The following is a 15,880-nucleotide window of genomic DNA, read 5'->3' on the forward strand; positions in this document are numbered from 1 at the left end:
GCTCCCAAAGATAAGTGGAATGCTTTGGACTTCAGGTGTGGCTGTCTTAATTTATCATTAAAACTTACTTCGGGTGTTAGGACTAGACGATATGTACTCTTTGGTACAGTTTATCTAATGTCTTAACATTTAGCATGGTGACATGTACTATATACCTTTTAGTACTCTCATTTGAAGGAGGACATGGTCGGTTCTTTTTCTCAGCAGCAACTTATTATCACAACAGCAACATCTCAAAACTTCCCAAATCATGTTTCCCCCAAATTAAGAGTTCAGCAGCAGTTTGCCTTACCCCCATTAGGACTTGCCTTGCCCCCATTAGGTCCCAGCCTCCTCCTTACCAATCTCTGGCATGATGTTCTGAGACAGATTTCCCTAGATATCCCCTCAGTAAGCCATGACCTCAGTCCTATACCCACAATGACCCTGGTCCCATCTCTCTGAAGTCATTTGCTACGTTAGCATAACCTGCCTTTCTGTAGCATAGCTGTGCTCAAAGTTTGGTTTGAGCTTGCAAAACAAGTAAAATGTGCCAGCTGTGTTGACACTGCCTGTAATGGCACAGCTCAAGTGTGAGAATATACTTTACAGATACGTAATAAAATTAATTTTAAAAAGGAATATTTAACAGCTTTGCATTCTAGGCATAATAACTAGCTTTGTATATTGATTTTAATTACAAAGCCTAAAAATGTAGAAAATCCTTAATGAAATTACTTAAATGAAAATACGGATTGTTGTAATTGTTTCCATTGAACCAGAGTTGAAGATAATAAAAATAATAATCCTGGACAGCACAGGAAGGGAAAATATAACTCTCATATGTAGTGAAATATCAAACTGGACAAAAATTCTTTGAAAATCTTTTTGTCTTCGAGTTAGTGAGAAAAATCCCCTACTAGTTTCTAACTGTTCCTTTGCAGTAGAAAAAAGGAATGGCTATATGGAATTGCCTGGGGAACAGACACCTCATGCCACTGAAGATGCTGTAGGGTATCTAGGCTGGTTCCTAAGTGCTGCTTCAGAAAGGCATGGGTCTCCTGCACTGCCTGCCTGCATGGTTATGTGTCAGGGACATCTCTGATATAACTGGACTTCCGCGTTTTGCTGCTGAATTGAGCTTAAAGTGTCTTTACGGGCTGTTTTTAGCAGCTCTAAGAATCTCTGGCATGTCAAAACAGTATCACTCATCTGGAAGAGCAAAATATTTGCTAATACGTACAGTTTCCATTTAACTAATACTCCTTTATATTGGGATAAATGAAAACTGGGGATGATAGAGTGCCCTACCAGTCACCACAGGCAAAGTGGTTGAAAGTTCTCCCAGAACAGTTGTATAAAGTGATGGTCTGTTCAGTCAGGATTAGGATTTCAATGGATTTAAATAGCATCTAAGAAAATCCTATGAAAGTACACCCAGCTAGCTGGTTTGTGTTTCCAGGTGATGGACAGGGGCTCATGCTGTGCAGTAGACCAGCGTCTGCAAGCAAAAGGTCCAGTTACATCTACAAATACTTCTCTTAAACATAATTCTTGGGAATCTCTAGCTATGTCTATAGCATCTGGTTTAATTTTAAGAATTTTATGCTCATTCTTTTAATATGCCTCTAGTGAATTTGAACCTCCCAAACCAAAGTCCTGTTACCCATTGTTGGTTATACTGTCAGATCTTGACACTGCTTTTTTTATTCATAACTGGATTCTTGCTCTGTATGGCACAGCATTCACTTTGAATAAACACTTTTGTGTCCATTAGCCTACTTGTCAGTCAGAAAGTCACAGGCATTGCAAAGGGTGTGCTGTGACCGAGTACCTCACATTGTTTGAATGCTATATCTTCTGGCTGTTCTGAGTTAGCTGTCCTGAGACAGAGAGGTAAAGAGATTTGTTATAAAAAACAGTGATTATTGAAGGTTGGAATGTGGAAGAGGTGATGGAAGAGGAAGGAGACGTACTGTTTTTTAATCTCTCAGTTATTGATAATTTGGAGAAAGCTAGAATGAGATCCCAGCATTAATTTCTCACTGAAGAAACTTTCGTGGAACCTCAGCTGAGTGCTAATTCTAAAGGGTACTGTATTGTCTTCTGGCCCTTAAAGGAAACTCTAACATTAACACACCTTTGTGGACTTTCCTTGATGGGGCTTTTAGAGTCGATGGGAGGAGTGTTAAAATGAAGAAAGAACTAGAGTCTACAATTACATGAACTTCTATATTGACTATACAGAAAAAAAGGTAGGATGTAAATGGTTTGATTTAATTACACCATAATTTCATTAGTGTAAATGTAATGTAAATGCAGAACTGCCATCAGCACTTCTCCACCTCTACATGAGACTTCTGTTCACACCTGGCATTGCCTCTGATGCTCGCCCTTAAGAGATCTGTGAAGTTGTGCATTGTACATAACTTCTTTAATCTGTTCCCTGGTTTGCTCTTTAAGGAAACAGGAAAATAAGTGTTTGCCAGCTCAGGATGTGGTTGAGGAAAAAGAGTTAAAAAAAGAATTCAGTAGTGCAAGGAAACCTCCTCATCACAGGTCTGGGACAATTGGCACTACTGATCTGGTGTGAAGGACAGGCATATCTGCAGAGATGGTGTGCACAGATGTGTAAAACAAACTTTTCATTCCCTGTGTCATAAAGAACTGATAATGTAACTGACGCTTTCTGGTCAGACCTCCAACAAGGGTTACAACTCAGCTACTGCCCAGTTGACCTAGAAATGGAGAGATTATTTACGAGTACATAATGCAGGCACAGTAGTTTTCGAACATAAATTTGTTAAGCCACTAAAAATCCTACAACCACCTCAGACTTTTATCTGTTTTGTAAAGAAGAGTTTTATCCTTGCATAATCAAGAATGTTGCTGACTTTCTTTTCAGTGTCTTTGACATAATGCTCATAACATGTTGGAACATTTAGATAATGATGTCAGTATTATTTAATATATTTATTTAATATATTTATTTAATATATTTATATTCTATTCTACTATCCAGCTAAAGTATTTTGTATTCTCTCTTGAATTTTTGTATTTTTGCTTCCTCAGTTGTGACTATTTCTCTCCATTTTTTTTTTTTTTTTTTTCCTCCAGAACTACTACGGAGCTGCCAAAATGATTCTTTCTGACAATCCACTTGGCCTGACGTGTGGAATGGTGTGTCCAACATCAGATCTCTGTGTTGGTGGCTGCAATTTGTATGCCACTGAGGAGGGACCAATTAATATTGGTGGATTGCAACAGTTTGCTACTGAGGTAAGTGCGACTTGCAAATGTCTTAAATTCTTTGTATGTACCAATGAATATTGTCCAAGTGGTTGCCTTTGTTAATGATTTGTTTTAAAAAAAAGTTGGTACTAATAAAATAAAGGTGTAGGAAGTTAGAATAATTATCCTTTTTCTTACAGCATATTCAGAAGCTTAGGAATGCTTTCATAGTGCAATACTTTATAGGAACATAAGGAACGTTATTTGTGAACAAGATTACTCTTTGGGAACACTAGTAGTTAAGATGATTTGTTTTATAATGAAAGATTTATCTAAGCCAGGCGAAATTGTGGATGCTACTGAAGCAAGTTGCATAGGGAAACTGCATGTTAAGGAGATGTAGCAATGTTCTGGGCAGAGGGTAGATCCTATAGCAGAATTAGTGTGCATTTGAACTGGCTTTGGGGCAGAGGAGAAGTTTCAGATGATTTAGACTCTTTACTGTCCTGTTCTGACAAAACTATCTAAATAATTAGTTTCAGGGTGACCTGAAATACATGTCTACGTGCATCTATCTAGATAGATACAGATGCATACACGTGTGTATGTGTAAATTTGTTTGTTCATAAATCTATGTGTATATTTTGCCTCCTGAAGCAGAGGTCGTTACTTGTTGCTTGATGTTAGGAGGTCTTCTCAAGTGTTTCTATTGAGGTGGATGTGCATTATTTGTGAGTGTATAGTTTCGATGCTCCAGTTTCCATCTGAAGAAAGACGGCGGCTGCTGCTCATTTGTTAACTTCCTTTGAGGGCATGGAGAATTAGTACCAAACTCATGGTCTCAGCTGGCACCTCATCTGATCTGTCTGAAGTATCTTTGGCTAAAAATTGTGATTTTGGTCTCTGTAAAAGTGCAGAAGTTGTGGTTGTATAAAAAGAGGCATATGCATGTGTTAAGATTGCACATTTCTATAGTCCTTAACTAATGATCATGTCCCTCTTCTGTATCTTCAGCCATTTGGCTGATGATATTTACAAACATATGATGAAATTCCAGTCACCTTTACAAAGCCTGAGAAAAAAACTTTGTAGGACAGACCAAAATAGAAATGCGAATCAATCTGGAAGTAACAGATGATACGTCTGTAAGGCCAGGTTTTTTTCTCTGCTGTCATTCATAGACTTCACACCCCCTTCTGAATGACTGTGGGTCATGATTCGATGAGCAAATGTTGCTACCTGCTGCAGTTCTTCTCCTTTTATTGGTTTGTATCCCTCCTTTCTTCTTTCCATGAGACTTGTAAAGCTTCTGGAACACCAGCTAAACTTCTCTGCTCACTGTTGCTGAACCTTCTCTCCCTTTTATCATTTAAGCAGCAATCCACTTCAGTTTTCTTGAGATTTGAACATACAAGCATAAGAATCGGTACAGTTTGGACCAAAGTTCTTATTTACAGGATGAGGCTAGAGACACTGGACTGTATTTGTTCTACATGTATATCCAATAGTTGGGTTTTATCAGTCAAGAGACAATTTTATTACCTTTTCTTCTAATGGTCTTTACTCCTTATATGTAAAAATTTAATACTTGTTTTTTTTCTTAAAAAATCCAAACCAAAACAGACACACAAAAAAAAAAAAAAAAAAAACCAAACAAAAAAACACACACAAAAAAAAACCCAAAAAAAACAAAGGAAAAAAGATTAAACAGTTGTCAAGTAGATGATAAATACAGTGGTGAAATATTACTGTTTAGGAACCAAATGCAAGTAATATCTGTTAAAACTTGATTTGTGTCTCCTTTTAGCCTTAATGCTATGATTAATAGAGAGGAATTATGGCTTGATAGATAATGCTAAATATCTGCCATTTTTCTTCAAAAATCTTTAGAAATCTATTAAAAAAGCTCACTGCTAGCACAATGATTGATATGAAAACTGCAGAGAGGATGAATAGCTCTGAATGGCTTTGCTCCTAATGTTTCAAGTTTGTTTAAAGCGATATTATTGTCAAGAGTTCTAACAAAATAAAATTGTTATAAGTTTCTGTTCAGTGCTCTAACAAAAATAACATTTCAGTAAATTTTATTATCCTTAGTATTTTTATAGTATCCTAAAATGTTACAATGAGTTGTTAATAGCCTTTAAATTTACTGCTGTTTAACAAAGAATTTGTATGTATTGTAGTACTCATAATTATTAATAATAGTCAGTCACTTTTGTAATTAATACTTTTTTTTGGCTTTCATTCAGTTAAATTTTACTGTGAAAGTATGTATAGTTGAAAAAAAATATAACGGTGTGCTTCCAAGTAACAATCATTATAAAAATCTAGATTATAATATTGAAGAAAATTATAAGGTACTACTGCTCATACAAAAATTGGCCCAGATACTGCAAGCAAAGTGTGTTCACAGCTTTACCTATATGAGTAACTTAGCAAATTGTGTAATTTAGGTGTGCAACATGTGTTGCTCTTAATGAGAGCTGCATGGTAATTCTCATGCACTGTGTAATAGTTTGTCCCACAGGGGCTTATTTACTGAAAACTCCATTGTGCATAATTCCAGTTTTAGACTTTTTTTTCCTTGGAATTAGTCTGAGGATCATACACTTGATGCATTATGAGAGTGAGCGATAATAAAAAGGCACAACTGCTAGCTGAGATAAAAGATAAAATTACAGTAAAGCAGGAATGTGAGTTTAAAATGGAAAATATATGGGTATGACGTATGCCCCTTTGTGCTTCTGAACAATGACTGATCATCTGTTCATACTGCAGATAAAACTCTCTAATTGTAAAATATTTGTCTTGCATACGGTAGAACAAAAAAATGGCACCTCATGCCTCCTACATTTTCCTTCTTCCATATAGTTTTGTAACTATGCTTGGCTCATTCTCAAAGTAAATTGTAATTCCATCTGAAAAAATGTGGATTTTGACAATTAAATGTTTGTGTGGAAAAAAAGGAAATGTCCGTTTGTATTTGTGATGTAGAATGTGTATACTGGGATGCAGTTACCACGGTAACTGTTGCATCTAGAGAATAACATGGAGTAAAAGCTCACTATTATAAATGATGAGTGTCAAGCGCAGGTTACACCTGCTACTGCACAGGTCAAAATTATATTAATGTCTTTATCTGTCTCCTTTGCCCAAGTACTTTAGGATCCAGGAAACCTCTCTGTTTTTGGAACACAAGTTCAGTGAAAATATACTGAGATTTCAGTAACAATACATACAGGCATGAGCTATATGACTGTCAGTCCCACAAAATGAACTAAAATTACTGGTTACTCAAATACAAGTTTGTAAGCTTGTAGTAAAAAGAAAGCATAATCTATTACATTGTCTGTTGTAGTATTAGTAAGAAGCCCTCAAAATCTTATATTTCTGGATAAACTTTACTGAACCTAAAGGTTCTCCTGTGTTTCTAGTTAATCATTCTGAATGGAGCAGCACAAACTAAGTAGAAAATGCATTATTTTAATCGTTCCGTACTAGATTTAAATACTAAATCATTTAGTACTGTGACTCTTGTGCCAGCTACAGTTCTGGTGATATGTTCCTCTCTGGAGATATATTCTGTCTGCTGTTGCAGCAGAAAGAAATTGGAATAGGAAACTTGATATGTTTTTCTCCTAACCAACGCATTGTATGAGCTTACCTGCTGCTAACCTGCATCTCAGCAGAGTGCCTGGTCCGGGAGGTGGGCTGTGGTGAGGGCTCCCCTCTGGGTGCTGAACCTCCCTTCTCCCCCATCCCACCATGGGCAAGGAAGCAATAGGTGCCCAGAGGGATTGCCATCGAGGGGTGCACTGCGCCCTCGGGCTCAGGGTCCCTCTTTTGGTTGCATATTGACAGCTCTGATCAGTCTTAACATAGGTGGGGAGAGAAGGTGGTTCTTGTGGAGCTGCAGCTCCTGCAGTTGGATGGCCTTGGGATGAGGGCCTGGGCCCCTCATCCTTGTCAACCTGAATGGGCCTGCTGCGTCAGCAGAGGAGGGTTGTTCTGGGGAGCTAAGACAGCAGGACAAACAGAAAGAAACCTCTATTTGTCAGTAGTAATTTTTATTTTAACACAACTTTAGGTTATTTTCTCTATTAAGTCATTTTGAAATATATAATAATTATAAAATTTTAGGCTTGTCTGAAGGGGATAGTGTAGCCTTCTACAGTAGTTCAGGGGATTAATCTGAGGACTTCTGATTTCTGAGGCTAATGCTGAAAGACTTGCTGATATTTAGACAAGTTCCATAAACTTTACAGCATTTTTACAGACATTAAACATCCCTTGTTTTTTTACGGCATTTACATGGCTGTTGCTAGGTCCTTTTTAGTGGTGGGATTCATGAAATGTTGAGGTATGTACTCTGCAAATGTCCTAGACCCATGGGTTTTCTTGGGATTGGGATAATAGTAACACATAGTTGTTATGTAGGTTTAACATAAAAAGTCTGTAATGAGATGCTCTAGGCTCTAGTTTTTTCAACACTCACCTACTTGCATAGAAGTTTGCAGTATTGCAACTTTAGTTGTTAACTTGTAGGTGGAAGATCAACAAGTTTTCATAATTAGCTCACATTTGTGAAAAACCCACTTCCTGTACATCCTGTGCTATCCACTGCAATTAAATGAAATTAACTGTGTGATCATGTAATTTGGCAAGTTCAAGATTACTGAGCATGCAATTTGCTTCATTTTTTATTAAAATCTGTGCAGAATATTATTTTCTTCTTTAAATATTCAACTGGCCCATATTAATGTAAACCAGCCTGCAGATAAATATCCATGGAAACCAGTGGGAAAGTGTTAAACTAATACAATCAATTCCTAAATGTTACTGATTTCATTGCCTGTGTTTTTCTTTCCGTGAACTCTCAAAATCTGATAACAATTCAGAATATACTAATATGTTTCACACTAAAATGAATACCAGCTAGATGCTAATGTCTGCATCCATAGCTGTTTGGTATCTCATCATCTTAGTGAAGGATATTTAGTAGCAAACCTGATAAACTTATTTTTGTAGCCTTTTAAGCACAGAAGCAAGAATTATGCCTGAAGAATATAAAGGATTTAGTCATGAGGTCAAATCTTAAGTTACTAAAAGTTTAAATTTTCCCACTGCTGCTTCCATTTTTCCCATTTTTTGTTTTTCAGCCTTCTTCTGTTGATGAAGGTGACAGATTAAACAGATGCACTTTTTACTTAAGAAATGTTACCTTCTGTGTATGTCTTGGAGACTACCAAATATGCTTTTTAGCAGCCTATCTTGTTTCATAGGATTAGGGAAAGTCTTTTTTATATTTTTAACATTGAGTTTAAACTTTCAATCTGTTTACTGGTTTATTTAACACATTCTTTGTCCTAGTCCACAGATAATTTTAAATAAAGGTGAATTAGAGTATAACTGTCTGACCAGAATTGATTTCTGAAAGTTGGTGGACAAAGGGTATCTACAGTATATTCCTCTTAGAAAAATTCTGATCAGAAAACTCAAAAATGACTGAAGTAAGTTTAATTTGTTCTCATTTATATAAAAACTGAGATAACAATTCTGAATAACAGTTCTAACCTGCTCTAATGGTTTTAAATGTTTTAGATTCATTTAAATCATGCTTACTATGCCATAAAATTATTTTCATCGGGTTAGCAAAATGCATTTCTCTGAGTCACCTGCCACTCTCTGCCAAATGTCACATCTTTTCATCAAAACATGCTAATACTAGAGTCATGTAGTGAAGAAAGAACCAGAATTTTATTATGTGAGGAGAACAATAAGCTTTTCTCTGTCTGCATTCTGAACAACAGCTAAAATGAGTTGGCTAAAACTTTCGAGGAAAATTAAACTTGAAGCAGATGCTCAGCAATCGAACCACTGCAGTTTGCTTTAGTGGGAAATACTGTGGAACCTTAATACAAACTTGTGTTTGCATACAGTGCCTGGAATTATGCTCTTGGTTGAATATACTGAATGTTTTGGAACAAGAACCAACCCCACTGCAGTGAAAGGATATTTCATTTACAAGGGAGAAGAGAACAAGCCTCCAGATTTCACACTGGAGAGAATGTTGAGCAAATGCACTCATACCTCTACATGTTGAAGTAATAGGGAAACTGTAATATGTTACAAATGTCTGAATCAAGAGAGGTTTTTTTTTTCAGTTGTTGGAACTCTAGCAGAATGGATTGGATGTTTTGGTTTGGTCAAATTGTATTTCCCTTGAGGGCAAAGTCTCCGTAATCTTTTTTGTAAACTGGGATATCCTTTCTACGAACCCTAATGTACATGAAACATAAGAAGTGGATGGAATCTGTGTGTGTTTAGTCTGAATAGGCCCTAGATGGTGAAGTAATGATGATTGCATAGTATTTGGTAAAAAGGTAAGAATAATTGCCTAGTGTTATTAATGTCTATTAATAATCTATCTAAATCTCTTTTGTTTGTGTATGACAGAGACAGAGAAGGAAGGGCAGACATGGGGGTGATGGCTGAGTCTTTCCACTGAGAGATTCAGCTTTAAAATTCATTATTCGGTCTCATTTTCCTGACAGGGTTTTGGTTAAAAAGCACTGAAAATCAAAATGAAAACTCAGTCTAAACAAAAATGAATTAATCTTTCTGAAGGGAAGATGGACAAGAAAGGCAATAGTATTAAGCTTGGATCCTGACCACAGTCTGAGCAGATTAAAATCAGAGAGGACAGTTGCATGTAATGTGGCATTGAACACTTGCTTGCAAGGTAGTCATCTCTGCACACTAAAGGATTTGTACAGAAGAATTCAGTGATATTTAATTAGGTGAATTACAGTGTAGGGAAACTTCACCATGAGGTGAGTGAAAGTCTTTTGAAATGCATTGAAGCAGTTTGCTATTTTCACACAGTTACCCTGCCAGCCTTAATATGCAAAACTGCCACTGAATTCCAGATGGCAAGATATTGCTGCACAAGCTGGCTGTGCTGCATAAAGACAGTTTCACCCTATTTGCAAATAGGCAGAATGAAAGTTGACCATTCAGCCTGAACTACTAGGATTTCCTGCATGAGTGCTTGGTTTCTGAAGCTTAACACTGCACTACAGTAGTGCGGCATGTTGGTATAACATTTAGTTAATGGTATGACTATTCATTAATAAATATAAAAATAATTATGTTAACAGTAAAGTAAATTAAGTGATAAATTTATTAAGCTTATGCGTATTCATAGCGTTCAATATACACATTAAATGTGCAAGTTATATAATTTGTACTACTGTGTAGCCTTCTAAAATAACTGCATGAGGCTTTAACGGAAATATGGTATCATTCAAGCCATTTCTGTGTGAATATAACAGAGCAGACATTTTAGAAATATCCTATTGCATTTTGGTTATCACAGTCTAGTTTCACAGTACAATATAAGCTTTTCAGCCTGTGAAATCCATTAATAACCACATTAAACCTTCCCATATTGTATGAATTGTCAGGTTTAAATGATTCTTTTTTTAAAACAATTATCTGTCTCTTGCTTCTTGCAGTTTGTTAAAATGCTATGTCAATTTACAAAGACCGGGGGAATTTGACACAGAAATTTTAGAGGGGGAAGGAACTAATCATTGGTTTACCTAGCATGAGTGCTCAAGTGCACATGAAGAAAATGAACATTGATTCAAAATATAAATGAAAAATTCTATTCATGAATGGAATTACCAAAGTTTAACTTGAAAAACCTTTGCTTCTCGAGTTCTAAGGAAAGTAAAAACTGTTGGTAAACTTGTTAAATAGCTTAAATATGGTATTTATTAAGACAAATGGCAACATGTGTATTTTAGAGGGCTAGTTAGTACTTATGAAATGCAGTTCTGCATTGAAATAGATGGTGAACAAAGTTGTCTTCTGGTAGTGTTTGAGATGCAGCATTGAAGTGTTTGTTATATGACTGAGAATCCAAATGCAATGAGCTCCTGTATCCTTTATGTATAATATTGTACTTCTGCTACAAAGATACACCCCTTGGCTTAAACATTTTTACCCTAGTGCCTAAAATAAAATGAAGATGTAACTATGCTCTTCCATGCTCCTAATTTTTAGTAGCCTGCAAGTGCTGTGAGTCTAATCTTTTTCCTTTTGTGAGACAAGAGACTCTTTATTCCTTCCCCTACAATGTATGTAAATGCAGAGGACAGTGGAGTCTAGCTCAGTGAATGTAGAATATTTTTTCCTTAGCCTCTTACCTTTGTGCTTTGTGTTCTGTACAAATACAGAATAGTAGTTGGAGACTGTCCCAAAGTACTTTTAATAGTCAAGACAGAATGGAGCAGATCATTGCCATTTTACAGGTGAAGAATAGAGGAATAGGGAGAACAGTCTAACTTTCAAGTATTCCTGCAACTTTTGGACACCTGATTAAAAAGTGGAGAACATCTGGAATAGATGAGCAACTAACATGAAATATGTCATATTAGAATTATCCAAGAGGAGGCATCTAAAGAATGGGTTACGTTTGAAAACACAGCACTGAAGACTAGGAGTGATTCCTAGAAAAAGTTTCAAAACCACCTAAGGTTGGTTACCTACCACCTCTAAAAAGTCAATCTATAAGTTATTTATCCAGGATCACACAAGATGTCTTTTGAAGGAGCAAAGCCTCTTTACTTGTGTTAAAAATCCTTTGCAAAAATACTTTTCTAGTAGTAATAATAATTGAACATTGGAAGGAAATCTTTGATGTTACAGATTCTCTGCCATGTGGCTAATGCTGTATTACTATTCTGTTACTGGTAGTCTGGTTCCATCTTCTCTGTAAAATTCACAGTAGTGAAAGATCTGACTTAAGGCATGTTTAAGACAAAAAGAATCATAGAACCACCAAACTCTGCAACTGCAACATCCCTCAGAAATGCACACATCATGTTATTTGGGAATCCCTATAATGTTACGAAGCAATCTGCAGTAATACATCAATGGTATGTGACAATACTGGCAGAAGCTTCCATCATGTTATTAATAATAAAATTTAAGGAGAGAATGCAAAGTATGTAATCTGTTGAATGCATTGCTTTTCAGGTGTTCAAAGCTATGAATATTCCTCAGATCAGAAACCCTTCCTTACCTCCTCAGGAAGATATGCCTGAATCTTACCACATCAAGATAGCTCTTCTTGGTGCAGGACCTGCAAGTTTAAGTTGTGCTTCCTTTTTGGCTCGATTGGGCTATTCAAACATCACCATATTTGAAAAGCAGGAGTACGTTGGTGGCTTAAGGTAAAAAACAATGACAACAAAGCACCCTTTTCAATGATTGTAGAAAGCATAGCAACAAATATTGTGCAAACATAGTTTATACACGATCCCTCTACCTTTACCAGAGGAAGAGAGTAGAAAATTTTAGATCCGGAAAAATTCTTTTTATTTAAACAATTCATCATTGAAATTAAAATAGATACAGTCACAGACAAGCTTTAACTGAAAATCTGGTGGCTATCTCCTCTATTCTCTTCATATGACCTCTAAAATTCCAGAGCGCAATTCTGATTATCAAGTTAACAGTTCAGAAAATTATGTCAGGAGCCATTTTCCCTTATCCAAAACTTTTAAAATAAGATGAAGTACTTGTACTAATTCTTTCACTATCTAAGACTACATGTTTAAAACGCTTTAGACAGATACTAATTTAATGGCGAATGTTAAATTTAGACTGCTTTCATGAACTACCTTATGCAAATAAAGGTGACAGCGAATAAATCCATCATGTGTGCCTGGACCTCCAGCTTTATTAAGCCATAGTGTAAGAGTGAAATAAACTTCCCCTACAATTCTCAACCTTCAACAAATTGCAGATACACAAAGAAAGGTACCTTTGCAGATTTCCTATATGGTAAACACTTGGCTGATACTTGCATGGTGTCATATCCTCTACACTAGAAGATGAGTTTTAACACTGTAGCATGGGCTGAGATCATATCTTGTAAGTTTGTTGGAATCCCTAAGTATAAGATAAACTATTTCAGAAACTGACTGGTGGATACCAACCCATTCAAAATCAAAATTAACTTTTACATGTTGAACATGTACTCGTACTAAAGTTTTGGCAAAATAAAAAGTGAAAAGGAACAGAGAAAGAAGGGTGGTGTGCTCGCATTTCTCATTGGAGCATCACTAAAATCAATAGAGTTGACACTGTTAATGAATTTGATCCATAATGTCATAATGTCAAATACTTATTCAGTGCTCTGGAAGATAGAGAATCAATGCTGGAGAAGTTGAACTGATTACTTTAAATTTTACCAGTGATGTTCAGAAGTATTCTACCTAATTATCAAGGTGTTAATACATAGGCATTTAACTGTGGAGCTGCTTTACTTGAACTGGTTGTCATAGAGAATTGCAAATTTAGCATATGAAATACCTATTCACCTGTTGAGTAGTACATGTTTTCATAAATACCAGATTTAAAATAAGTTTTGTTGCTGTAAAATAGTAAGAAATAATGAGGTGTTTCTAACAATTAAGCTTTACTTGGTGAAAGATTAGGCTCGGGTTGGACTCAGCACTGTAATAGTACTTTCTGCAGTTGTTTACAGTGCTTACAGTACAGTGCTGCAGTTACTTACTGTGTGCTTGCATATTTGAAGCAATGTGATCTTAAGTTGCATCTGTTCTTCATGTTGTAAGATGAATTGAAAATAAAGCTTAGTCTGTTGTTTGTTCTACTGCAAAAAGCCTTACACCAAGTTTTGCCTGTTCTGTTAGCATACTTAATGGTCAAGCAGTGCATTTTAAAATGTATTTCTTTCTTTAGAGTCTTAAAGAACTCTAGCAATCAAGGTCGAATTTTACTTCTATTCATTGTAGAAAGTTTCACATCTGGTTTAAGGGCATCAGTTCCTTTTGTCCTTATTTTAATCTTGGAACAGAAGGGAGGCTGGCCTGTGGCAGCAATCATCCATTATTGCATTTGTAAGCCTTTGCAGTACATCTTTTAACAAGTTTAAGTTATTGATGGGTGTGTTTTCAAGGCTTCATAAACTATTGCAAATGGCTAACAAGACCAAATTAATTTTGTATTTGGAATAAGCTGTTTGGAAGGGCAGTGCTTGTGTGCCCTTACTTAGTTTGCTCTGCCTTTTTGTAAGTGTTTTTGACTAGGATGTTCCTTCACATACATGTTACATTGTAGCTAACTGTAATAATATTGCAACAATACAAAGGTGTCTAGTGATTGTGATTCCTGTGGTGTAAGGTTTTAGAGTACTCTAAGTCTGTAGCTGTCTGAACATGTCTGAATTTTTCACATTCACAATTATGTTTTCCCATGAATCTGTAGCTGTCTGAACATGTCTGAATTTTTCACATTCACAATTATGTTTTCCCATGTTTCGCCGGTTGTGTAAAATTTAGGCTTTATTGTAGAGTAGGCATGAGCAGATCATGCTATTGCTTAGATACCATAAACAAGCTTCACTGCTTGTATTCCTAGCTATGCTGCTGGTTTGCAACATACCAAAATATTTCTCTCAGTAGGCCAAAGGGGTGTCCCTTGAGCAAAAGTTATTTGGGATCACTGAGAAGCACCAAGCAACTGTCCAAGCACCTCTAACGTGGATCAGATCTGAGGAAGAGATGAATTTGTGGGACACTGTTCCCACTCACTGCATTGCTCCTGCACCTCTGCCCTGTTTCCTTCTTCCCTCTGTCTCTCCATTGCAGTGGCAGAGACTGTCTTCTGCTGCTGAAAGAAATTGTATCAGAGTTATTGACGTACCAGTTGACTTGCATAAAATACGTATTTTCATGGTAAATGTGCATGCATGTGTCCCCACAAAAGTGTGTATATTTGCATATGAACATACATGTACAAATATGTGGGTATACTCCACAGCACAAAACTATAAGTACATGTTTAATAAGAGCAAAAAATTGTTTATAAATTCTGACAGTGACATAACACAGGCAGTGCTGTTGTGGCAGCATGTCATGGAAATGACAGGCCTTCAACAAATATATAGGTGGCTTAGAAAATGGAACTTTCCTTTTTTTATTAGATTTCTTTATTGAATCTCTGTTGCAGAAATATATTGATACATTAGTTTCTGCCTCAGACACCTTTTTACTTAGCATGACCTATGAAAGTTGTCATGACACGTTCATTACATCTGATATTTAGAACACTTTTCATCGTACACTGGTCAGAAAAGGTGAAAAAAGGGCAGCATTAGAAATGATAAGGAGGAACACCAGTTTCTTATCAATATAATTAAATTTGATGCAACTTAAAATAAAAAAAATCCTTCTGGCCTGTCAAAGGTAGATGTTAAAGATGGTGTGGTCACTAACAATGAGTAAAATAAAGCCACAGTGAATGTTTTGTGCCAGTGCTTTGCTATAGAAATTATAGATCCATTAATTTGAAAACAGATTAGATTGAATCTTATAAATATCTGGGGAGAGACTTTCAGTTTTCTTCATTTTCAGTTTTTTTATCTTAATTGAACAAAAGTATCTAAAATAGAACTTCACTGTGTTTACCTGTAATGTGTTTTACAGCAGAGATTTTGAACTGGCATAAGTAGATGTCATTTAATTGGAGATAAAGGTCTGCACTTATAGATGCAGACTGAGATTCTAAGCTGGCACTGTAGTTTTCCCATATAGAAGATCTGTGATTCTGGGAACTTGAAGCTGTCATT

The 15,880-nt window shown here is 36.1% G+C and overlaps 1 protein-coding gene across 5 annotated transcripts in view; it reads left to right on the top strand.

Annotated features, from left to right (window-relative positions):
- Nucleotides 1-15,880, top strand: part of DPYD (dihydropyrimidine dehydrogenase) — a 360,191-nt gene that overhangs the window by 108,190 nt on the left and 236,121 nt on the right. For all 5 annotated transcript variants that reach the window (XM_042805542.1, XM_042805516.1, XM_042805526.1 and 2 more), the window contains 2 exons: nt 3,097-3,258; nt 12,259-12,455. In XM_042805542.1, coding sequence (XP_042661476.1) covers nt 3,097-3,258; nt 12,259-12,455 — 359 coding nt within the window. The remainder of the gene's footprint in view (nt 1-3,096; nt 3,259-12,258; nt 12,456-15,880) is intronic.

This window comes from Tyto alba, unplaced genomic scaffold (assembly GCF_018691265.1).
Source record: "Tyto alba isolate M040663 unplaced genomic scaffold, T.alba_DEE_v4.0 Super-Scaffold_1000006, whole genome shotgun sequence".
Classification (NCBI taxonomy): Eukaryota; Metazoa; Chordata; class Aves; order Strigiformes; family Tytonidae; genus Tyto; species Tyto alba.